Source organism: Pseudophryne corroboree, chromosome 4 (genome assembly GCF_028390025.1).
Source record: "Pseudophryne corroboree isolate aPseCor3 chromosome 4, aPseCor3.hap2, whole genome shotgun sequence".
Classification (NCBI taxonomy): domain Eukaryota; kingdom Metazoa; phylum Chordata; class Amphibia; order Anura; family Myobatrachidae; genus Pseudophryne; species Pseudophryne corroboree.
The window spans coordinates 116,551,017-116,577,305 of NC_086447.1; the positions used below are offsets into that span (position 1 = coordinate 116,551,017).

At 46.6% G+C, this 26,289-nt stretch overlaps 1 protein-coding gene across 3 annotated transcripts in view; it reads left to right on the forward strand.

Annotated features, from left to right (window-relative positions):
* The window catches only part of NBAS (NBAS subunit of NRZ tethering complex), a 1,316,984-nt gene that overhangs the window by 117,572 nt on the left and 1,173,123 nt on the right, over nt 1-26,289 (forward strand). For all 3 annotated transcript variants that reach the window (XM_063915380.1, XM_063915382.1, XM_063915381.1), the window contains exon 10: nt 25,126-25,264. In XM_063915380.1, the coding sequence (XP_063771450.1) occupies nt 25,126-25,264 (139 nt within the window). The remainder of the gene's footprint in view (nt 1-25,125; nt 25,265-26,289) is intronic.

Genomic DNA, 26,289 nt, shown 5'->3' on the forward strand with positions numbered 1-26,289 from the left:
GCATGCTGGGGCCTGCCCAGAGCAGGGCTAGACCGGCCAGCATGTGTGGCGCTGCCCTGTGATGCGATCGCAAATCAATTGGGATAGCATCGAATAGAGGTCCCTGCCCCAGACGCCCGTCAATCACAATGCAACCGCATTCTTCCGGTGCACGTGCGCAGACCCAATGGACGCAGCCACTACATGCGAACGCATCGGCTGCGTCCCTCTCTGAAGAAGGCCATACCACATAATTAAATGACATTTAAACAAAATGTACTTTAATATTTCTTTCTAAATTGCTCAAGAAACTTTTGGCCTAAGGGTGCTGTGAAAAAAATTCTGATACTGTAGGGCGCCGTGATTTTATAAAGTTTGTGAACCACTGGTAAAAAGCTATTCATTCCCCACAACACTATCAAAAAGTTTTCATTTTCTTCTAAGTTGACCAATAAACAAATGTGGCAGCGAACTGGTTGGAAGTCCCTGATTTGACTGCTCTGCTGTGACTCTCCTCCTGCGTGGTACAGCCTGATGCTAATTATCAGAATATCCCTTGATGTCAAATTGTCGAGTATTTGCCAAATAGGTCACCAAAAAACACTCATAACGTTTTATTTATATTAAATGAGGAATGTATCAGTTGTGGCACCATGTTGTACTTTTAAATGGATGCAGTATGGTTTGCCGGCGGTCGGGGTCCCGGTGACCAGCATACCGGCACTGGAATTCCGACCGCCGGCATACCGACAGCTGGGCGAGCGCAAATGAGCCCCCTGCGGGCTCGCTGTGCGCGCCACGCTATCTATTCTCCCTCCAGGGGGGTCGTGGACCCCCAAGAGGGAGAAAAGATGTCGCTATGGAACTGGGAACGAACTGGGAGGGCGTTTACATGCACCTGCCTGGTTCAGCGGTCAATCACCGCCAGCTGGTACAGCGTGTCTATGGGCGGTCCGCTGACCACCAGTACACACACAGCGATGCGCCAGTATATTGGTAGATATATTGGTCACTGGCTATGCAGCAGGGCTGACGCGATATGTCTGTGTACGATGGCGTATCCCGAAGGATGCCATAAGCTCGGCATCTAAATCCTAACGGATGTCGGGATCCCGGCGTCAAAATACTGACATTTGGAATCCTGATCATTCTTCCAGCGGGACACGCTCGTGTCCAGCTGCGGGGGGTGGGAGGTTAGGTTAGCCATTAGAAGAGGGGTTAGGGTTAGTGAGCAGGGACGGGAAGGGTATGGTTAGGTACCGGGGAGGGAGGGTTAGGTTTAGGCACTTAGAAGGGGAGGTTAGGGTTAGGCACCAAGCGGGGAAGGTTAGGTATAGGCAGTGGAGAAGGGACGGTTAGGGTTAGGCACCACCTGGGTGGGTTAGGGTTAGGCACCACTGGGGAGGGTTAGGTTTAGGCACCCACAAGGGAGGGTTAGGGTAGGGGGCAGGGAAGGGTTGGGATACTTTCCAGGTTGCTGTCGGGATTCTGATGGTTGGGATGCCGCTGTCGGTAAACTGATGGCCATCATCCCGTCCATCGAGATGTCATACTGATTACCCAACAAGAAGGGAGTAGTGGGTATTAGGAAAGCATCCCCTACAAGAACAAGAAGGAGTAGTGGGTATTAGGAAAGCAGCCCCTACAAGAACAAGAAGGAGTAGTGGTTATTAGGAAAGCATCCCCTACAAGAACAAGAAGGAGTAGTGGGTATTAGGAAAGCATCCCCTACAAGAACAAGAAGGAGTAGTGGGTATTAGGAAAGCATCCCCTACAAGAACAAGAAGGAGTAGTGGGTATTAGGAAAGCATCCCCAACAGGAACAAGAAGGAGTAGTGGGTATTAGGAAAGCATCCCCTACAAGAACAAGAAGGAGGTAGTGGATATTAGGAAAGCAGCCCCAACAAGAACAAGAAGGAGTAGTGGGTATTAGGAAAGCAGCCCCTGCAAGAACAAGAAGGAGGTAGTGGATATTAGGAAAGCAGCCCCAACAAGAAGTAGTAGTGGGTATTAGGAAAGCAGCCCCTGCAAGAACAAGTAAGGAGGAGTGGATATTAGGAAAGCAACCCCTACTATTGTATGCAGTAGTAGGGGCAAATGGTGCAGAAGTAGAATGGTAAGAGAAGGAGTGTAGTGATTCCCTGCATGAATAAAAGCAGTTAAGTACTGTATATTTAGGTGATGAACATGTGGGGATGGAAGCAAGTCCAAAAGCGCATGCATCTCCTGATTATCCACAGGGTGACATCATGCATATGCACATTGACAGAAGATATGAGAGTGCATGGTTGCTTCAATCAGTCAATGATATGAGCATCTCTAGTTGGCAACTGAGTTCTTACCGTGTGGGCAACAGATACGTGTTGTGGCAGTTACAGATGTGTTTTCATACATTGTTATTGCAGTCACGACAGACAGCTCCCCTCGGTGCACCTGGTCTCTGCTTGCACTAGGCATCTTTTTTGCATCTGTTTCACCTGAAAATACATCTTAGCCACAAGGCGATACGATTAGATGCACCATAAGACTGTACTGATTAATGTGATATATGACAGTTGTGTATCTGTGTGCGACTGAGTCTCTGCATCTGTACACGAAGTGCTACAATGTAGCAGTTGCAGCTTTTTTTCATGCCAAGTTTCATTGTGTCTAACACACAATATACAAGTGTTGCATATCACATTAATCAGCACAGTGTCCTTATGCGTCCTAGTCACATCACATTGTGACCCAATGCATATTCAGGGGAAAAAGATGCTCAGTGCTAGCCGAGTGGCACGGGACCTGCTTACTCCAGCCAGGCATCTCGCACTGCATGGCATATTGAGGCTAGATATTTGAGGACGCATCTGTACATGCCTGTTTGAGGTGTATGAGTCTAGAGGTGGGAGCCCCTGTCCCAGATGGATCTTTTCACCAGGCATGAGGTGGATCTAAGTGGCAATACTCATGATAGCACCTGCAGATGGAAATACAGTAGGCCGTGCAACCATATGCATGGAAATGGACAGACTCAGACGGATGAACCGATACTTGCGCCTTTGGTAGTAAATCTGGCTGCCATGGATGTCCGCACTTGCAGATGATTTGCGTCTGATTTAGAATCTGGCCCAAGAGTGGTAGAGCGGAGCCTCATTATAGGATTCTTCTTGCCATGCATGGGTCACAGGAGAAAGAACAGGGAGGAGATAGAGATCTGCCTCTCTAAGGGAGCCAGGGAGCCCAAATGTTTTATTCCAAACTTTTTTCTAACACTTAGAATGGGGGGGGGGGGGGGGGGGGGGGGGCCTTCCAGCTTCTGGCTACCAGGCATGCGGCTGCTGCTAATGTGACACTAATTTATTACAGAATATTTTGGGGTGTGGGGAGGGAATAGCATTGATGGGTCCCAGTTACTCTGCTAGATCAGTATCTGCTCCAGTGCAATGCACTACACCCTACCTCCCCAATGCAACTTGATATCCTACAGCAGTGCATAGTGTTCCAGGAAAGCACAGTATATGACAGCGTAGTCTGTAGAGAGACAATGGGCCTAATTCTGAGTTGATGGCAGCAGCAAATTTGTTAGCAGTTGGCAAAACCATGTGCACTGCAGGTAGGGCAGATGTAACATGTTCAGAGAGAGTTAGATTTGGGTGGGGTGTGTTCAAACTGAAATGTAAATTGCAGTGTAACAATAAAGCAGCCAGTATCTACCATGCACAGAAACAAAATAACCCACCCAAATCTAACTCTCTCTGCACATGTTATATCTGCCCCCCTCCCCCTGCAGTGCACATGGTTTTGCCCAATTGCTAACAAACTTGCTGCTGTGATCAACTCAGAGTTACCCCCAATAGTAGGGCAGTCATAATGTTCTGTACTCTATTGGGCAGAAGAGACTACTGATTGCCCCCACTCTACAGCACCATGCTCCTACAGTACAGTAGCTTTTCCTCTATGCTCCCTATGCAGCAAGCGTGTTTGCTGCTGTATTTATTTCTGACATTTACAAGCTTTTTGTACAGGATACAGATAGATTATGCCACCATTGGCCTGTATTTCCCTTAAGAAGAAAATCTTTTTAAGATTAGTTGGTGAAATCTGCTAATCGTGCAGCCGGAGATGTAACGTATTCACAGTTTAATCTGCGTATAATACAGCGGCATCCGTCTCTGTAATATAATGAACTTAGTTATCATAATCCGTACTTTAGTGGAGAAGAGGAAATTAATGTTTCATATTTTTGCAACATTAAGGTGGATATTCAATTGTTTGAAAAGTCAGTTGGGTGCCTAATCTGTCTAATAGACAGGAAAAAACAGACACCCAACCGATTTTTCAAACAATTGAATTCCCCCCTCAGTATCAACTCCATGTAATTTTTAGCCAATATCACCCGTCACCCCAGGTATCCAAACCGTGGGGGTTTCGTTCCAGTAACTTAATGTTCCCTGTATTATCTGCTAGACAGTTCTCAAATAGGGGAACGACATAAGCTATATAACAAATGTATGGCTTTATATCTATCAGTAAATTAACTTTTCTGTGCTTTCAGTTTATTGTGGATTTCACCAGTGCTGGTGGTGTAGCATTTAGTTTTCCCTACTCCCTTTCCTCTTATTCCTGCCGCCAGGTGTGCACTTACCTGTATGGGATCTGGGGGGTCATTTACATCTGATTGCTGCTGTGCGTTTTCGCACAGCGGGCAATCAGGTCCTAACTGCGCTTGCACCACAATGCGCACGCTTGTTAGACAACAACAACGGGCATCCACGGTCAGCGACGGGATGGTGCAAGGTGATTGACAGGAAGAGGCTGTTTGTGGGTGTCAACTGAGCGTTTACTGAGAGTGTCCGGAAAAACGCAGGCGTTCCCAAGCGTTTTCAGGGAGGGTGTCTGACGTCAGCTACGACCCCGATCAGCCTGTTTTCTTCGCGCTGTAGGAGTAAGTCCTGGGCTGCGCAGAGACTACACAAAGTGGATTTTCGCAGCTCGGCGTACACATGGGATCGCACACTTGCACGGTGAATATACACTTCCCCTGGAGGCGGCGACTATCTGAACGCAGGACAGCAAAATTAGCAGCCCAGCAATCAGATCTGAATTACCCCCCTGGTTGCCACGATCAGTTGTACCTCGTACTGTTTATTTAAAAAATAATTTGCGTTCATCTGTTAATACAAGCTGCCGGATGATAGGCAAGTTGCCTTTTTTAGTTATTAAACATTAGGGTAGATATAGTATAGACCAGGCATGGCCAAACTGCGGCCCTCCAGCTGTTGTGAAACTACATATCCCAGCATGCCTTGACAGAGTTTTGCTGTCAGTGAATGCTAAAGCTGTGTCACGGCATGCTTGGATGTGTAGTTTCTCAACAGCTGGAGGGCCGCACTTTGGACATGCCTGGTTTAGATGTTGCTTATAGTGGTCTTCATCTAGCACAGTCTATACTATGACAGTTAAAAGCTCATTGGTTGCTATGGGCAACTTCACTTTATCTCTTGATACCGTACAACTCTCCTGGTAGTTATGTGATCATTCTAATGAAGTGTAACTGTACACATTTTTATATTCATTCAATGGATATGTGTTAGGTGCTTGTTTAAATTAAATTCTTTCTTCCAACTTGTTCATGTTCCCGTCTTCAATGAATTTTGTGTGCCCCCCTCCCTGGTGTTTCCTATCAATATATTTCCCTGTATTGATATACGTGATGTTATTTCACCGGGCCTGTGTGTGCGGTATTTACAGTACAGTGCGACCTCTCCTGGCTGCTCATCGATCCAGTGCTGGATGCCAGCTACATTGAACAAGGAAGTAATCATGGTAACGGGATTAAAGCAAGTACAAGTTCAATCAAAGGGTTCTGCTGGAAATTGAGCAAATATTGTAGTTGTTGCAATGAAAGAAAAAAAAAAAAAACCTAATTGTATTATTTTTGTCCTGTACCATAAGCCTTGCACTGAAAAATCTCGTTACAATATCTATATACAGAGGTTGAGTATCCTTTATCCAAAATGCTTGGGACCAGAAGTATTTTGGATATCGTATTTTTCCGTATTTTGGAATAATTGCATACCATAATGAGTTATCATGGTGATGGGACACAAGTCTAACCACACAATGCATTTATGTTTCATATACATCTTATACACACAGCCTGAAGGTAATTTAATACAATATTTTTAATAACTCTCTGTATTAAACAAAGTTTGTGTACATTGAGCCATCAGAAAACAAAGGTTTCACTATCTCACTCTCACTCAAAAAAGTCCGTAATTCGGAATATTTGGTTATGGGATACTCAACCTCTATATGAAAAATGGGTGTGGATCATTAGATCGACAGTGTCTAGGTCGACAGTCACTAGGTCGACAGGGTCAGAAGGTCGACAGGTCAAAAGGTCGACATGAGTTTTTTTGGTGTCGTTTTCTTCGTAGAGTGACCGGAAACCCCAATTAGTGCACCGTGTCCCCTCGCATGGCTCGCTTCGCTCGCCATGCTTCGGACAAGGTGCCTCGCTCCGCTACCGCTTCGCTCGGCACAGATTACCATTCCAATCGTAGTCCACGTGGATCGTTAAGTATGAAAAAGTAAAAAAAAAGATTTTTTCGGGAAAAACTCATGTCGACCTTCTGACCCTGTCGACCAAGTGACTGTCGACCTATAGTGGTCGACCTAAACATTGTCGACCTAGACACTGTCGATCTTCAGACCGGATCCCATGAAAAATACCATGTTTGGCTTGTTTAAAGAGACAGAAAAAAAAGAGCGTGTACATTTGTTGTAGTTCACAGTCCTGACCACATGGTGGCGCAGTTTGCTCATATTGATGCTTAAAGAGAGAGCACTTCCCTCTGATTTTAAGCTGCTTTCAAGAGGCTTCGGTTTCTGTGTTGATAAATGATTACAGCAGCTTTCCAACCGGATAGGTACCTGTGATGATATTCACCTTGAGAGCCTGAGATGGCATAAACTGGCTGAAGAAAGCAGAAGTAATTTGTTATGTCATCTCAGCTCAATAAGAATATTGCCATCTGTTTTATTTTTTTTCAATTGACAGTGGTCTGAAGATTTTATTTTATTTAGTGCATGGATTCTCCTCTTTTGCTTTCCTAAATGGACTATTGAGAAAAGAGGCCTAGCGATCTGTAAGATTGAGGGTAATTGATTATGCAATCACCATTAGGTGACATGAATCGGCAAATCATGCGAGTGTGACATTTGTGAGCGTACTGCTCTTATCCACATGGAAACCGGGGAGGTGTAATATACAACAGGTAATTGTTTCCTCCATTGATCTAGCGGCATAGCCGTAAGTCAGGCGCGGGCTGATTACAGGGAGTCTATAAACGGCTACATGTGGACCTTTAATTGCACACCGACGGGGAAAAAAATGCTTTCTCATTGACTTAATATATATACTATATTAAACATTCCATTATCGGGACAATGCATTATTTATTAAATGCTTGAAAGATGTATAGTGGTATCTCTAGGACTTCATTGTCCCCAGGGCAGCATCTCAGCAGAGACCTGTCCTTTATAGCTGACAATTATTATACTTCAGATTGCTTATATGCTGCCTGGGAGAGCTCATCTGTTAGGTCTGGGAGGGGAGGGTGGTGTTGGTATGACATAAAAGTCAGGCTTCTATATAGGAGTGCCATATGTTGTCTCAGTACTGAAGGGACATGTAGATGATTGGTAGAACAGTGATCCATGGAACCATTTATACAAACGGACGGAGATACTGTGCAAACACTGTTCAGCAAAGGATGATTGGCCAAGATTGGCCTGTATTCAGAACCCCCGGGAGGACAGCTCCTATAAATGTTCCCAGAATAGCAACTCATCAGCCCTGGTGAAGAACATAGGTCATTTTAACCATATTTTATCCTGCAAACCTTACTTAAATTTACTTGCACCTCTTATAGTATTATGGTGCAGGTTCTGGGTTATTCCCGCCCAAGTTGCCGCTGAACATCACCTCTATTGTACGCAGTTGCAGGGGACATGAACCTAACACACGGGGATGAGCTAGTTCTTGGCTGGTCAGTGCACCCGGGCCCAACTGGCTCCCGCCATCAGCAGTGCTACACGATGTTCCTTGGTCCTGATGAGCCGCTGTTGTGCGGCGAATGCAGTGTGTGCTGGTATCGTCTGACCCCCTGCATGTGAAAAACATCACCTCAAGAAATGTATCGTTCATATAGGATGGATAGTCATGTAGTGTGTTCCCTGGATCGTTAGTCATGTAGTGTGTTCTCTGGATGGATAGTCATGTAGTGTGTTCTCTGGATGGATAGTCATGTAGTGTGTTCTCTGGATCGTTAGTCATGTAGTGTGTTCTCTGGATCGTTAGTCATGTAGTGTGTTCCCTGGATCGTTAGTCATGTAGTGTGTTCTCTGGATCGTTAGTCATGTAGTGTGTTCTCTGGAACGTTAGTCATGTGGTGTGTTCTCTGGATCGTTAGTCATGTAGTGTGTTCTCTGGATCGTTAGTCATGTAGTGTGTTCCCTGGATCGTTAGTCATGTAGTGTGTTCCCTGGATCGTTAGTCATGTAGTGTGTTCTCTGGATCGTTAGTCATGTAGTGTGTTCTCTGGATCGTTAGTCATGTAGTGTGTTCTCTGGATCGTTAGTCATGTAGTGTGTTCTCTGGATTGTTAGTCATGTAGTGTGTTCCCTGGATCGTTAGTCATGTAGTGTGTTCTCTGGATCGTTAGTCATGTAGTGTGTTCTCTGGATCGTTAGTCATGTAGTGTGTTCTCTGGATCGTTAGTCATGTAGTGTGTTCTCTGGATCCTTAGTCATGTAGTGTGTTCTCTGGATCGTTAGTCATGTAGTGTGTTCTCTGGATGGATAGTCATGTAGTGTGTTCTCTGGATCGTTAGTCATGTAGTGTGTTCTCTGGATCGTTAGTCATGTAGTGTGTTCTCTGGATCGTTAGTCATGTAGTGTGTTCTCTGGAACGTTAGTCATGTGGTGTGTTCTCTGGATCGTTAGTCATGTAGTGTGTTCCTGGATCGTTAGTCATGTAGTGTGTTCTCTGGATCGTTAGTCATGTAGTGTGTTCTCTGGATCGTTAGTCATGTAGTGTGTTCTCTGGAACGTTAGTCATGTGGTGTGTTCTCTGGAACGTTAGTCATGTGGTGTGTTCTCTGAATCGTTAGTCATGTAGTGTGTTCCTGGATCGTTAGTCATGTAGTGTGTTCTCTGGATCGTTAGTCATGTAGTGTGTTCTCTGGATCGTTAGTCATGTAGTGTGTTCCCTGGATCGTTAGTCATGTAGTGTGTTCTCTGGATCGTTAGTCATGTAGTGTGTTCTCTGGATCGTTAGTCATGTAGTGTGTTCTCTGGAACGTTAGTCATGTGGTGTGTTCTCTGGATCGTTAGTCATGTAGTGTGTTCTCTGGATCGTTAGTCATGTAGTGTGTTCCCTGGATCGTTAGTCATGTAGTGTGTTCTCTGGATCGTTAGTCATGTAGTGTGTTCTCTGGATCGTTAGTCATGTAGTGTGTTCTCTGGAACGTTAGTCATGTAGTGTGTTCTCTGGAACGTTAGTCATGTGGTGTGTTCCCTGGATCGTTAGTCATGTGGTGTGTTCTCTGGATCGTTAGTCATGTAGTGTGTTCCCTGGATCGTTAGTCATGTAGTGTGTTCCCTGGATCGTTAGTCATGTAAAGTGTTCTCTGGATCGTTAGTCATGTAGTGTGTTCTCTGGATCGTTAGTCATGTAGTGTGTTCTCTGGATCGTTAGTCATGTAGTGTGTTCCCTGGATCGTTAGTCATGTAGTGTGTTCTCTGGATCGTTAGTCATGTAGTGTGTTCTCTGGATCGTTAGTCATGTAGTGTGTTCTCTGGATCGTTAGTCATGTAGTGTGTTCTCTGGATCGTTAGTCATGTAGTGTGTTCTCTGGAACGTTAGTCATGTGGTGTGTTCTCTGGATCGTTAGTCATGTAGTGTGTTCTCTGGATCGTTAGTCATGTAGTGTGTTCCCTGGATCGTTAGTCATGTAGTGTGTTCCCTGGATCGTTAGTCATGTAGTGTGTTCTCTGGATCGTTAGTCATGTAGTGTGTTCTCTGGATCGTTAGTCATGTAGTGTGTTCTCTGGATCGTTAGTCATGTAGTGTGTTCCCTGGATCGTTAGTCATGTAGCGTGTTCTCTGGATCGTTAGTCATGTAGTGTGTTCTCTGGATCGTTAGTCATGTAGTGTGTTCTCTGGATCCTTCAGCTGATGTGGAGAATGGTGAATCTGTCCGCTTATCTACCAGGTGTGCTCCTAGCGTTACTGTGCTCCCTGCTTCATAGATACTATGTTGTACTCAGCACCGTTATAACACGCACCTTTCATACATGCCACAGTTGTGTTGGACATTTTCTAGCATTATAGATGCGGCATTTTTGCAGTAGTCCCTTCCTGGAGATACTGGAGGGGGAAGAGGTCCAAGGGGCAACTGCAAAATAGGTGGCACTATTCACTATAATCTGCGGTCATACGAAATTTCAAAAGTGAAGGAGGGCTCTCTACGTGTCTGGGATTTCATGGCAGTTTCGAAAAAGTGTAGGATTCCCCTGTACTTTCCGGGAGAGTAGGCAGCAGGTAAGATACTGTACTGTAGATGGCAGTCTTGACTTGTACTGATAAGGTCTTGGAAGTATTTGCACCACTTGTAGGAAGCAGCCCGCTACCGTGCATATTTCTGCCTTGTGTATCCTCCAGTTTGCTCGCCCAGTGCCTGGCGATGTAGGTCACTGTCATGGTGAATATACTGGGTTCAAAAAACCCTTCTGTATTTCACTCAGCCATTGGTTCGGTGCTAGTGAAGTGGGGCAGATAATAGTGGGGTCTTACCGATAACATGTGCCTTACAGCGAATCTGGGATTGCCACGCAAAGAACTTTTTGAATCCACTTATCCCTTTGTCCAATTGCTGCTGTTCCAGACCAAAACCGTATTGCTGTGGGTTGCAGATTTCAGGGCCACAAATTCAGCATTTTAAATGAAAACCACCTAGAAGACTACGGGGTGTAGGATGGCAGAAAATGTCAACGCTGTGAGACAATCCATTGTGCAATCTCCCAAGTGGTTAAAGTAACTTCCCATCGGTATGTGGAGATGCTACGGAACTTCTGCGAATTTAAACTTGCCAAACTTGGAATCTGTATGTGTGGTTTCAACAGGATGGGGCTCACATGGTGGAAGAGCAATGGAAGTTTTCGTGAGAACTGTTTGATCTCGTTATGCGGTGACATTGGGTGGCCTGCACATTCCTCCAGTCTCGCCCATTGTGAGTTTATTCTTTGGGTCTACCCGAAATCTGAGGTCTTCAGACATCGACAAAAATCCGTTAATGAATTGAAGGCTGCTGTGCTCCAATAACGTTGCAAATAACTCCGAAAACGACTTCAACTGTGTATCGCGAATTAAGGACACCATCTGGACTATATTACATGCACTTTTAGGTTATAAACTGAAATTTGTTGACCTTTAAAATCTGGGTGTTTTTTCTGCTGCACCCTGTATAAGGAATGAGCCAAGAGCCAGTCAGAACTGGGAACCGGCTGAACTATTTAAACATCAATGAAAGAAGAGCTAAAAGTAAAGCCGTCCATACCTGCACATTGTAAGGTCTATCATGGGACTGCCTGAGCTTATCACAAGGTGGACAAGCAGGTGTCTTCTTCAGTTGCATGAATGGGTCTTCTAATCAGGAATGATAGATGTGCAGAGCGAGTGCTGGCAGCGGCTGCTTTGGACTGGGAGCTGACGGGCGCACTCTTCTGTCTATTGGTGCTCTGATAGAGGCAAACTGTGCGCTATACTGTCACAGGGAGGACAACAGATGCTGCTGCTATGTGTCATTAGGAGGAATGGCAGCTGGCACTACAGTGCTTCCAGAGGCTTAATGATTGTTTTTGTGTTTACTGATATACCTATTATTACACTGATAGCGGGAGAGGAGTGGAATCTAGAACCCACTGTAGATGTGTGGGGGACACTGGATCCGCTGTGGAATGCATCCCATGTACTATGTTAGATTTGTGTGAGGAAAACACTTTGTAGTCATCCCTGGCTCTCAGACGGCTGATGTTTCTCAGCCCCTGTGTATGCTTCACTCACATCTCATGGCTCTACCTTACAGGGTGGAAAGAATGCTGATGCTGCTGTCATAGAGGAGGGAAGTGAAGGGTGTGTGTGAGAAATGAGATGTTTCTTGGCTTTACATTGCTGCTTGTCAACAACATAACATCTGATCACTCCGGGCTGCAGTGCTTGGCACAAGGAGGTTGTATCAGACTGGTGGATTATTAGATGTGTGCGGAGAGGAGAGCTGGCGGCACGTGGATGTGACCGTACAGTGAAGGCTGCCTCATTGTACTTATGTAACCAGTAACGTCACCAAGGTGCAGAGGTGGCTGCCCGGGAGTCCTCACTGGTTCTTCGCCAAGTGATAGAATATATATGTGATGCCTGCGGTTCTACTGGGTCTATTACTAACCACTCACATTATTCACCTTTTCTCAAAAGATCCCTCTGTGGCGATTCTCTCCCCATAGGCTAATGAAAGCTAATGCCATCTTCAGAGTCAAACTCCAAAAAGCTAAGCTCTTATCTTGGCCTGACTGCTGGAACTGATACCATGTGTTTCTACACTGATCTTCCCCTCCGCAGACTGTGTTCCCATTATAAACGCTGCTGCCGGACTTACTGCACCAAACACACAACCTTAGCCTCCTTGTCCGCTGATCCTTGCACTGACTTTCCCTCTGCAAGTTGCTACATATCTCCCTGTCCCACATATGCGGGCTCAGCTCAGTGTTCCTTCCCAATACAAACACATTGATCCTTCCCGCACTATTAAATCACCATCTATTTTGATACCTGCTCATACACACGCATGTCTTTTTTCCTAGATTGTAAGCTGTCCTATCAGTATACCTTTAACAAACTGTACAACACTATGCACACTGTTTGCACTATGTGTGTGTACTGTTTATTATTTTCCTCGCTGTGTTCGTCATATCGGATCCTGAGTCTAAAGTACATTCTCCATAAGGTTCTAATGGAGGGCTGTGAAGAGTATTCCAAGTCCTTAGCATCTTAGACCTTTAAATAATTCATGGTTAACTGTCAAGTATGTATGGTCACTGCTTTGTGGAAGTATTAAACCACTTTTCAGCTTCATTTTCCTCATTGGTTCTTGTATGTTATGCTCCATAAGGGTGCAGTTAATATACCAGCTGTCGGTATCCCGGCGTTCAGGATACCGACACTGGAATCCCGACAGCTGGTGAAATGTCGGTGGTCGCAATCCCGACCGCAGCCCTGTATTCCCACTCTGGTGGTGGCTCCATGCCACCACCCAAGTGGGAATATACCCTGTTTGCTCTCCACCGGGCATTAATTGCAGCAAGCGGACTTGCTGCATCGCAGCCAGGATTCTGCCTGATAAGATGACGCTGTCTGTATATTGGGAGCCAGCATCACGTGTGCCGGTCTCCTATATGTGTTCCGTTCTATCATATGTTGATGTTTATGAAACCATTCTTCCTTCTACCTGGTCAATAATTCCTTTGTCTTACACACAACCCTTCATTGTAACAGATCCATCCTTATACATTACAGAGGGCACGGTGCCTGATACTGCTAATGCCATACCCGTCTACAGCACTTTATTCCAAAAAAGATTATGGTTTATATATTTGTTGTGTATTCTTCAGAGGTTTGACTTTAATGGTGAGGTTGTACGAAGATAGTTTTTGTGTAAGCAGTGCGGTGTTGTTGGCCTGTTGAACCTATCTGGTACCTTAGCAATGATCTGTAGGATCTCCTTTTCTTCTCTTTCCAACTTACCAGCAGTTGTAGCAGACATTATTCGGTCTTACCTCAACTTCAACATTTCTCTAACGTCCTAGTGGATGCTGGGGACTCCGTAAGGACCATGGGGAATAGACGGGCCCCGCAGGAGACTGGGCACTTTAAGAAAGAATTAGTACTACTGGTGTGCACTGGCTCCTCCCTCTATGCCCCTCCTCCAGACCTCAGTTAGAATCTGTGCCCGGAAGGAGCTGGATGCATTTTAGTGAGCTCTCCTGAGCTTGCTATTAAGAAAGTATTTTAGTTAGGTTTTTTTATTTTCAGAGAGCTTCTGCTGGCAACAGACTCTCTGCTACGTGGGACTGAGGGGAGAGAAGCAAACCTACTAACTGCGGCTAGGTTGCGCTTCTTAGGCTACTGGACACCATTAGCTCCAGAGGGTTCGAACACAGGAACTTAACTTTGGTCGTCCGTTCCCGGAGCCGCGCCGCTGTCCCCCTCGCAGAGCCAGAAGACAGAAGCCGGCGGATAAAGCAAGAAGACGTCAAAATCGGCGGCAGAAGACTCCTGTCTTCACATGAGGTAGCGCACAGCACTGCAGCTGTGCGCCATTGCGCCCACACTAACCCACACACTCCGGTCACTGTAGGGTGCAGGGCGCAGGGGGGGGCGCCCTGGGCAGCAATTGAGTACCTCCTGGCAAAAGCAGCATATATACAGCTGGGCACTGTATATATGCATGAGCCCCCGCCATTTTTTACACCAAATCGCGGGACAGAAGCCCGCCGCTGAGGGCTTCAGCACTCACCAGCGCCATTTTTTCTCCACAGCTCCGCTGAGAGGAAGCTCCCCAGGCTCTCCCCTGCAGACTCACGGTAGAAAGAGGGTAAAAAGAGAGGGGGGGGCAACTAAAATTTAGCGCAATAATCATATATACAGCAGCTACTGGGTAAACACTAAGTTACTGTGTAATTCCTGGGTCATATAGCGCTGGGGTGTGTGCTGGCATACTCTCTCTCTGTCTCTCCAAAAGGCCTTGTGGGGGTCCTGTCCTCATATAGAGCATTCCCTGTGTGTGTGGTGTGTCGGTACGCTTGTGTCGACATGTTTGACGAGGAGGGCTATGTGGAGGCAGAGCAGGTGCAGATGAATGAGGTGTCCACGCCGACACCTGATTGGATGGATATGTGGAAGGTGTTAAATGATAATGTTACTTCCTTGCATAAAAGGTTGGATAAAGCTGAAGCCTTGGGACAGTCAGGGTCTCAACCCATGCCTGATCCTACAGCGCAGAGGCCGTCAGGGTCTCAGAAGCGCCCACTATCCCATATTGTTGACACAGATATCGACACGGATTCTGACTCCAGTGTCGATGGCGATGATGCAAAATTGCAGCCTAAAATGGCTAAAGCCATCCGCTACATGATTATAGCAATGAAGGATGTATTGCACATTTCAGAGGTAAACCCTGTCCCTGACAAGAGGGTTTATATGTTTGGGGAGAAAAAGCAAGAGGTGACTTTTCGCCCTTCACATGAGTTAAATGAGTTATGTGAAAAAGCTTGGGATTCTCCTGATAGGAAAGTGCTGATTTCCAAAATGTTACTTATGGCGTACCCCTTCCCGCCAACGGACAGGATGCGCTGGGAATCCTCCCCTAGGGTAGACAAAGCTCTGACATGCTTATCTAAGAAGGTGGCCCTGCCGTCACAGGATACGGCCTCCCTAAAGGATCCTGCGGATAGGAAGCAGGAAGGTATCCTGAAGTCTGTTTATACACATTCAGGTACCATACTGCGGCCGGCAATTGCGTCGGCCTGGATGTGTAGTGCTGTAGCAGCATGGACAGATAATCTGTCTGAGGAACTGGATACCTTAGACAAGGATACCATTTTACTGACCCTGGGGCATATAAAAGACGCTGTTCTATATATAAGGGATGCCCAGAGGGACATTTGCCTACTGGGCTCTAGAATAAATGCAATGTCGATTTCTGCCAGAAGGGTCCTGTGGACTCGGCAATGGACAGGCGATGCCGACTCTAAAAAGCACATGGAGGTTTTACCCTACAAGGGTGAGGAATTGTTTGGGGACGGTCTCTCGGACCTAGTTTCAGCTGGGAAGTCAAATTTTTTGCCATATATTCCCTCACAGCCTAAGAAAGCACCGTATTACCAAATGCAGTCCTTTCGATCACAAAAAGGCAAGAAAGTCAGAGGTGCGTCCTTTCTTGCCAGAGGCAGGGGTAGAGGAAAGAAGCTGCACCATACAGCTAGTTCCCAGGAACAGAAGTCCTCCCCGGCTTCCACTAAATCCACCGCATGACGCTGGGGCTCCACAGGTGGAGCCGGGAGCGGTGGGGGCGCGTCTCCGAAAATTCAACCACCAGTGGGTTCGCTTACAGGTGGATCCCTGGGCTATACAGATTGTGTCTCAGGGATACAAGCTGGAATTCGAAGTGATGCCCCCTCACCGTTACCTAAAATCAGCCCTGCCTGCTTCCCCCATAGAAAGGGAAGTAGTGTTAGCGGCAATTCACAAATTATATCTCCAGCAGGTGGTGGTACAGGTTCCCCTCACTCAACAGGGAAGGGGTTACTATTCCACAATGTTTGTGGTTCCGAAACCGGACGGTTCGGTCAGACCCATATTGAATTTAAAATCTCTGAACATTTACCTGAAAAGGTTCAAGTTCAAGATGGAATCTCTCAGAGCGGTCATTGCAAGCCTGGAAGAGGGGGATGTTATGGTGTCTCTGGACATAAAGGATGCTTACCTGCATGTCCCCATTTATCCACCTCATCAGGAGTACCTCAGATTTGTGGTACAGGACTGTCATTACCAAATCCAGACATTGCCGTTTGGTCTCTCCACGGCACCGAGAATATTTAACAAGGTAATGGCGGAAATGATGGTGCTCCTTCGAAAGAGGGTATCACAGTTATCCCATACTTGGATGATCTCCTCATAAAGGCGAGGTCCAGAGAGCAGTTGCTGATCAGCGTAGCACACTCTCAGGAAGTGTTGCAACAGCACGGCTGGATTTTGAATATTCCAAAGTCGCAGCTGATCCCTACGACTCGTCTGCCCTTCCTGGGCATGATTCTGGACACGGACCAGAAAAAGGTGTTTCTCCCGGCGGAGAAGGCTCAGGAGCTCGTGACTCTGGTCAGAGAACTCTTAAAACCAAAACAGGTATCGGTGCATCACTGCACGCGAGTCCTGGGAAAGATGGTGGCGTCATACGAAGCCATTCCCTTCGGCAGGTTCCATGCGAGGACCTTTCAGTGGGATCTGTTGGACAAGTGGTCCGGATCGCATCTTCAGATGCATCGGCTGATCACCCTATCCCCCAGGGCCAGGTTGTCTCTTCTGTGGTGGCTGCAGAGTGCTCACCTTCTCGAGGGCCGCAGGTTCGGGATACAGGACTGGGTCCTGGTGACCACGGATGCAAGCCTCCGAGGATGGGGAGCAGTCACTCAGGGAAGAAACTTCCAAGGGCTGTGGTCAAGTCAGGAGGCTTGTCTGCACATCAATATCCTGGAACTAAGGGCCATATACAACGCCCTGAGTCAAGCGGAGCCTCTGCTTCGCAACCAACCGGTGCTGATTCAGTCAGACAACATCACCGCAGTGGCTCATGTAAACCGCCAGGGCGGCACAAGAAGCAGGGTAGCGATGGCGGAAGCCACCAGGATTCTTCTTTGGGCGGAGAATCGCGTGCAAGCACTGTCAGCAGTGTTCATTCCGGGAGTGGACAACTGGGAAGCAGACTTCCTCAGCAGGCACGACCTCCACCCGGGAGAATGGGGACTTCATCAAGAAGTCTTCACACAGATTACAAATCGATGGGAACTGCCACAGGTGGACATGATGCCATCCCGCCTCAACAAAAAGCTACAAAGGTATTGCGCCAGGTCAAGAGACCCTCAGGCGATAGCTGTGGACGCACTAGTAACACCGTGGGTGTTCCAGTCGGTCTATGTGTTTCCTCCTCTTCCTCTCATACCCAAGGTGCTGAGAATCGTAAGAAAAAGAGGAGTGAGAACAATACTCATTGTTCCGGATTGGCCAAGAAGGACTTGGTACCCGGAACTGCAAGAAATGCTCACAGAGGACCCATGGCCTCTGCCTCTCAGACAGGATCTGTTGCAACAGGGGCCCTGTCTGTTCCAAGACTTACCGCGGCTGTGTTTGACGGCATGGCGGTTGAACGCCGGATCCTAGCGGAGAAAGGCATTCCGGATGAAGTTATTCCTACGCTGATAAAGGCTAGGAAGGACGTGACAGCAAAACATTATCACCGTATATGGCAAATATATGTTGCTTGGTGTGAGGCCAGGAAGGCCCCTACAGAGGAATTCCAGCTGGGCCGGTTCCTGCACTTCCTACAGTCAGGAGTGACTATGGGCTTAAAATTAGGGTCCATCAAGGTCCAGATTTCGGCCCTATCCATTTTCTTTCAAAAGGAACTGGCTTCGCTTCCTGAAGTTCAGACGTTTGTAAAGGGAGTGCTGCATATTCAGCCCCCTTTTGTGCCACCAGTGGCACCTTGGGATCTTAACGTGGTGTTGAGTTTCCTGAAATCTCACTGGTTTGAGCCACTTAAGACCGTGGAGCTAAAGTATCTCACGTGGAAAGTGGTCATGCTATTGGCCTTAGCTTCGGCTAGGCGTGTGTCAGAATTGGCGGCTTTGTCATGTAAAAGCCCCTATCTGGTTTTCCATATGGACAGGGCAGAATTACGGACTCGTCCGCAATTTCTGCCGAAGGTGGTGTCATCTTTTCATTTGAACCAACCTATTGTGGTGCCTGCGGCTACTCGTGACTTGGAGGACTCCAAGTTGCTTGATGTAGTCAGGGCTTTGAAGATTTATGTAGCCAGGATGGCTGGAGTCAGGAAAACTGACTCGCTGTTTATCCTGTATGCATCCAACAAGCTGGGTGCTCCTGCTTCAAAGCAGACTATTGCTCGCTGGATCTGTAACACGATTCAGCAGGCTCATTCTGCGGCTGGTTTGCCGCATCCAAAATCAGTGAAAGCCCATTCCACAAGGAAAGTGGGCTCTTCTTGGGCGGCTGCCCGAGGGGTCTCGGCATTACAACTTTGCCGAGCAGCTACTTGGTCGGGTTCAAACTAGTGATGAGCGAGGTTCGGTTTTACTCGGTTTTACTCGGTTCTCAAAACGGCATCTTATTGGCTATCCAAAACACGTGACATCCGTGAGCCAATAAGATGCCGTTTTGAGAACCGAGTAAAACCGAGTAAAACCGAGTAAAACCGAATCCGCTCATCACTAGTTCAAACACCTTTGCAAAGTTCTATAAGTTTGATACCCTGGCTGAGGAGGACCTTGTGTTTGCCCATTCGGTGCTGCAGAGTCATCCGCACTCTCCCGCCCGTTTGGGAGCTTTGGTATAATCCCCATGGTCCTTACGGAGTCCCCAGCATCCACTAGGACGTTAGAGAAAATAAGATTTTATTCACCGGTAAATTTATTTCTCGTAGTCCGTAGTGGATGCTGGGCGCCCGTCCCAAGTGCGGACTTTCTGCAATACGTGTATATAGTTATTGCTTAATAAAAGGGTTATGTTATGTTGGCATCTGTTGTTTGATGCTCTGTTGTTGTTCATACTGTTAACTGGGTATGTTATCACGAGTTATACGGTGTGATTGGTGTGGCTGGTAAGAGTCTTACCCTGGATTCCAAAATACTTTCCTTGTAATGTCAGCTCTTCCGGGCACAGTTTCCTTAACTGAGGTCTGGAGGAGGGGCATAGAGGGAGGAGCCAGTGCACACCAGTAGTACTAATTCTTTCTTAGAGTGCCCAGTCTCCTGCGGGGCCCGTCTATTCCCCATGGTCCTTACGGAGTCCCCAGCATCCACTACGGACTACGAGAAATAGATTTACCGGTGAGTAAAATCTTATTTTCTTCTTCTCTTACATTTCCTAATGACATTGTGACAACGAACTGTAGGTATCACTAAGCAGCTGAGGAGCCCATAGTCACTGAGAGTGGACCCAACATTCTGGGAGGTCATAAGGAGCAGAGTTTTCCAAATATCTGTGGAATTATCTTACTTAGTTTCATGTAAGGCATGATTAGTCAATCAAATTGAAGCTGTTTTTACAATAAAAATAAAAAAGACCCAAAAGATTACAAGTAAATGTGTATATTTTGGAGAAGTATCTAATCGCTGTTTGCTTCAGTTGTTTCCCTGCTGGCCTTGAGGGCTGGTAACGGCTTAACTGTCAGATATGGAAATGTGCTCATGTGACATGATCTAGGCAAAACCCATTCATTTGACTAGTGTCGATAAAAGAGGAAACAAAAATGAAAAATAAAATGACACCTGATGTCTTTAATCCTTGCCAGTCAGCCATAATGATTATACCGCATGCCTCCTATTCTGCAATACTAGGCATCATCTTACAGTACCATAATATCATTGTTAGGTTTTATGCTCAGGAATAGTTGTTCAGTTGCTGCTTCCATTGTGTAGAAGTGATCAGTACACTTGAATGGGTGGTCTTCAGTATGCCGACTGACGGGATTCCGGCGCACAGTATACCGGCGCCGGAATCCCGACAGCCGGCATACCGACACTTATTCTCCCTCGTGGGGGTCCACGACTTCCCTGGAGGGAGAATAAAATAGCGTACGCGCGCCACCGTGCCCGTAGCGTGGCGAGCGCAGCGAGCACGCAAGGGGCTCATTTGCGCTCGCCACACTGTCGGTAAGCCGGCGGTCGGCTTCCCGGCGCCGGTATGCTGGTCGCCGATAGCCCGACTGCCGGCATACCATAGTGAACCCACTTGAATAGGTGGCTAGAGAAAAAAACATAAGGACTCTCTGAGCACTTTTGCTTGTGGTTTGTCATTGAAACCTAACTTTAATTTATCCTTGTAAAATATATATGCAAGAAACTAGTATACATACACAATAAATTGCTGAAAGAAGAACCTGTGAAACACAGGACAAGTAAAACGATCCAATTCAGTGTCCAAAGGGAGGTATATTATATGTGCCAAAATAGCAAAGTTCAATCACTCTTCAACTACTGTTCTATGCGATCCCTCACACCCTGGCGCCTAGGCCTCGGAGCACATGGGAGTGCAGCATAGGGTGGAGAAACGCGTTAGCTGACTTCCTGTGTGGTTTGACAAACAATTGGAACGCAGGCCTGGAACCAGAAGCTGGAAGATAATGAGTGGAGCTCAGTGGAGTTTAGCAGCAATCCAAGCTTCAACCACCGGCCACTGTGTTCTGCTAGCGGAAGACTCCGCTCTGCCGCGCTCCCACGTGGTCTCAGCCCTAGGGTGTGAGTGACCACGCGGCAATGTAGCTGGAGCATGATCGCTTCCTGCACAATACGCCCTTATTTCCCTCTGGAGGCAGAAACTCTGGATGTGATCTGCTTATTATTATCCTTGGAAGGCATAGGCTCTCACTCAATACAGGGTACAGTGATTATTCTAATGCTCCAATATCCTTTTACCTTTTTTATATTACTGTCTATGCTACCTGTATATGCTTACTAACAATGGGGGTAATCCAGACCTGATCGCTAGGGTGCCTTTTTTGCATCTCTGCGATCAGGTAGTAGCCGTCTACAGGGGGAGGGTATTACCTTTGTACAGGTGTGCGAACACATTCATTGTAGACCTGCACATACATCAGTTTGTGCAGTCTCTGCTCAGCCCAGGACATACTCAGCCGCTGCGATGATCGGGGCCGGAGCTGACGTCAGAAAACCCTCCCTTCAAAACGCCTGGTCACTCCTGCGTTTTCCCGGACACTCCTACAAAACGGTCAGTTGTCACCCACAAACGGCCGCTTCCTGACGCTCACCTTGCAATCGCCTGTATGATCGCTTTTTTCGCACCAGCGTGTTGGCGAATTGCGGTGCATGCGCAGTTCGGACCTGATTGCAGGCTGTGAGAAAACGCAGCCTGGCGATCAGGTCTGAATTACCCCCAATATTCCATCATTACTTCCTACATTAACAACACATCATCATGTTCAGTTTTACTTGTTTCTATTATCTGTGGCCACAGTATTTTAATCTTATTAACCTTGCCGACCAGTCCAATTTGGTCCAGCATTCGTTGATCATGTCATGATATTTTATGTATGTCTGCTACCAAATTATTACATTGTTTTTACAAACCAGCAGCTGCTTGTGAGAGCGTTTACTGCCCTTATTTTGTATTACCAGTCTTTCCCTGTGTTTTAGGGTACAGATAATGTGGCTGACGCCAGGGCAGTAGGGAGCCTGGCTGGGCCCGGGTACTCTTCAGGGGGCGTGGCCTAATCATGGGAGGCGTGACCTTGCACACTTAGGAAAAAAAATTAATAGTACTTTAAGCACCTCTCTGACCACACAGCAGCATGTGCTGGGCTGAGGAGAAGAGCTGCAGCTGCTGCCGGGTAAGGAAGGGGGGGGGGACTTGGACCCCCTCTGGACCCCTCCATCAGGCCGGGGCCCGGGTAAATAGTACATCCCCCCCCCCCCCCACCCCAACCCAACTCGGCACCACTGGCTGACTCAGAGCTGGTCCCAGGTTTATGCCCTTATGCCAAGATTGCAATGCGTTCTGGCCAGCAATAGTGCTACTTGCATATGGTGTACACCAGGCACGCATCGCAGACACTTACCTCTCACGGTCACCTGTGTCGCACACCATTTATTTTATGTGCAAGAAATGCATTCACTATTGGGCAGCAAAAAAACTGCAACATTGACATCTCCAATATGGTGGGTACAACGCCATGTCTCACATACTGAAATAAATAAGAGAGCCCTCGAAATTGGCTTAAACACAGAAAAACCCAATATGCACCGATCACTGGATAAAAAAACCAGTCGGTATAAGTAGAATGTCCGCAAGGTTCCAGTCACTAATACCGGTGACCTTCATCGCTTGCCACTCCTACCACCGGCCCCTGACCTCCAGCAAATAAGATGGCTTTTCCAGGTTTGCATGTGTTCACAATGGCGTGAAGCCACCCTTACTGTATATGGCCTTCGTTAGAACATCCCCGTTTTCCCCACCCAGTAATTGTCAAGAGTCCCCCAAGTCTACATAGGTGCATATGGAGCTACTGTTCCGGGAGTGCACAGATTGGAGTCACACGAGGTATACTGTGCCAGCTGGCATAGCACTCACGCTGTATCAGCCCCATAAAGTCGGAGCACTGTACCGTCTAAATAAAACTTTCTGGTGGGGTTGCACTTTAAATGCTTGCAGAGCTCTTTACTTATTTTTCCCAAATGACGTGTGGAAAACAGAAGTGACATCTTAAGTGATGGGTTAGGAATGAGTAATAAAGTCTGTCTTTTGAAACAAAGAAGGAGACAATTAGGTGCAGTTGTCACCTGCTGCCTTGTCACACAGGGTATTGCGTGGGTACATGGCGCTGTAAACATTAGCCCGAATGGAATTTTCCTGCATGCTGTGCACCACACACTTTTATCATCATCTGAATAATATCGGCGCCAGGCAGACCTATTTTACTTCTGCTTCTTTTTTTTCTTTTTTTCTGAGCAATTTTAATCCTGTGTTGTTTTGATTCCAATTGGCAGAAACCTTGCCTGGTAACAAATGAGAGCGCAATTACTATGATTTGGAGTAATTACTTTTTGTGAAATTGGCACATTTTCTGTTGTTATGATACAGTGCACATTAGGACGGTTGCTGTTTGTGTCTCTCTTTATCTTTCTGTAAAATACTTTATCAAAGACATAACGGAATTTATGAATCCGGGCTGATATTTAGATTTAACGTACTGTTTTGTCACTAATTGCGTGCTAATCGCTATACTGTAAGTGGATGTTTTTAACATTTTGGAGCGGATTTTACGGGATTGAAATATAAAAGTGCGCTTTGTACACAGGAAGCGATATAGTAACATCTGTAGGCAAACACTTTGTTTTCTTAAGGTAGACTCAAGTTTCCCATACACGCTGCAAGTTAAGTGGCTGAGTGAACCAATTAGGACCTTATATCCTGCATCTGTGTTGGCCCAAAACATTGTGCCTGATTCAAAGATGTATGCAAACCTAATTATCGTCAGACTGTACATACATCTTAAGGCCCCCATACGTTTCACATATACTGAGGCAATGTTACACGTTTAAAAATCCTGATTCCCCGATCCCGTCCGAAATTGAAAAATTGAGCGTTTTTAAAGAAACACGTTTAATATCCCTGATTCCCAGATGGATCACCACTCATTGGTCGGTGATTCTGCGGTGCCGGCGAATTGGGGAGTCAGGGGCCGTAAGTGGTACTGTGCATGTGCTGCGATTGTCGTGTGATGGAGTGCGCAGACAAGAGCCATTCGCAAAGTGATGAACAGTCAGGGACTGTTTGGTGAAAGTAACGGGAAGTGGTGGCAAAAACGCGTGCGTGTCGCCATCTTTTTGAAGCATCTTTGAGTCTGCGACTGCGTTCCCGTACGTAGCTGCAATATCTCCTCCTTGGGCCATGGTTTCCGAGCTTATGGCTAGTCAGAACTTGTTTGGACCCCAAACTGAGCAGTCAGATCTGCCTGTGTATGGCCACCGTTAGCGGTGCCTTCTCTTAAAGGGAAGGGGGATTTATCAAAGCTTGGAGAGAGATAAAGTACAAACCAATCAGCTGATTGGTAGGTACTTTGTCTTTGCACTTTATCTCTCTCCAAGATTTGATATATCTCCCCCTAAGTCTGTATTACTGTGCATGACCTGACAGATGTGACCTCATACATCTTGCCTCAGTACGCCACGCAGCGGGAGATGCCTGGTGTGAGTGAGCTGACAGGTCCCATGCAACCCTGTTAGCATCGGGCATCTCTTTTTGACAAAAAATTTGTCTCATTTGCATCGCTATGCGAATAAGACACACAAGCAGACTCTGCTGATTAAAATGATATTCGGCATGCCTGTGTTCTGTGTGCGTCCGCACCTGTGTCTGCATATGAAATGCTACGCTACAGTGTTTACTAGGAAAACACTGTAATTTACCATTTCGTATGCAGATACAGCTGAATATAGGCATTCCACATATCATATTAATCGTCAGGAGCTGCTTGTGCGTGCTATTTGCACAGCAATGTGAAAAAGACGCATGTTAATGGAGAAAGAAAAAGACGCTCAGCGCATGAAAAGACGCTTGGTGCTACCAAGTTATGCCACGTCATGGCTTGACTAGAAGATCTGCTTAACCTACAGGGAGCTAGATGTATATGAGCACATCTGTAGCTCAGCTGCATTGTTCTGATTATTGGGCCACTCTAATGAACATGTCTCTATTTATAAAGAAAATGTTTGGCTGATTGTGTCTTCTAGGCTCCTTCTAGTCGGAGGCAGCGAGACAAATGAAGATGGAGTGTCTAAGGCGACACAGTGTGGCCTCACGTCCTGGAGGGTGCTCTCCGGCTCCCCCCATTACAAACAAGTCACGGATTACAAGGACGACGTGGGCGCAGTAAGTAATGAGAGAGCCTTGCGTGCACTTCAGTATTCATTTGCTATGCTTAATTATTTATCAGAGCATCTTTAATGTCCTGATTTAAAATTTCAGCAGTTTAACATGTTTACAGTAAATTAAAAAAATGATCATATGCAGCATGTGGGTAAAAGCAGGCTCCGAGCTCATGTTCTGAGGGGATGTGCGGCATTCATACAGCTGTGTGTGAGGGGCCTGTTGTATCGCTGCGCAGGACGCTGCCAGCGTATGGAATGGGCCGCTTTATGGTGCGCGCGTGCATCAGGCATCTTCTTGCACATACCTCACACACACACACACACACACACACACACACACACACACACACACACACACACACACACACACACACACACACACACACACACACACACGTTTTTTGTTTCTTTTTAAATGGCACAGACATCACGCCTGGTGTTTTTACCATTGTAGTAATGCTTTATTACAATGGGGGTCATTCCGCTCGCTAGCTGTTTTTAGCATCCGTGCAAACACTATGCCACCTCCCAATGAGAGTGTATTTTAGCTTAGCAGAAGTGCGAACGAAAGGATCGCAGAGCGGCTACAAAGTTTTTTTTGTGCAGTTTTAGAGTAGCTCAATATCTACTCAGCGCTTGCGATCACTTCAGACTGTTCAGTTCCTGTTTTGATGTCACAAACACGCCCTGCGTTCTCCCAGCCACGCCTGCGTTTTTCCTTGCACTCCTGCGTTTTTTTTCAACACTCCCTGAAAACGGTCAGTTGACACCCAGAAACTCCCACTTCATGTCAATCACTCTGCGGTCAGCAGTGGGACTGAAAGGCTTCACTAGACCTTGTGTGAAACTACATCTTTCGTTGTAAAAGTACGTCGCGCGTGCGCATTGCGCCGCATGCGCAGAAGTGATGTTTTTTTTCCTCATTGCAGCACAGCGACCGAATGCAGCTAGCGAACAACTCGGAATGACCACCAATATCTTTTGGAGCAGTACAATTCTCTATATACAGCACAAACAACTGGTAGG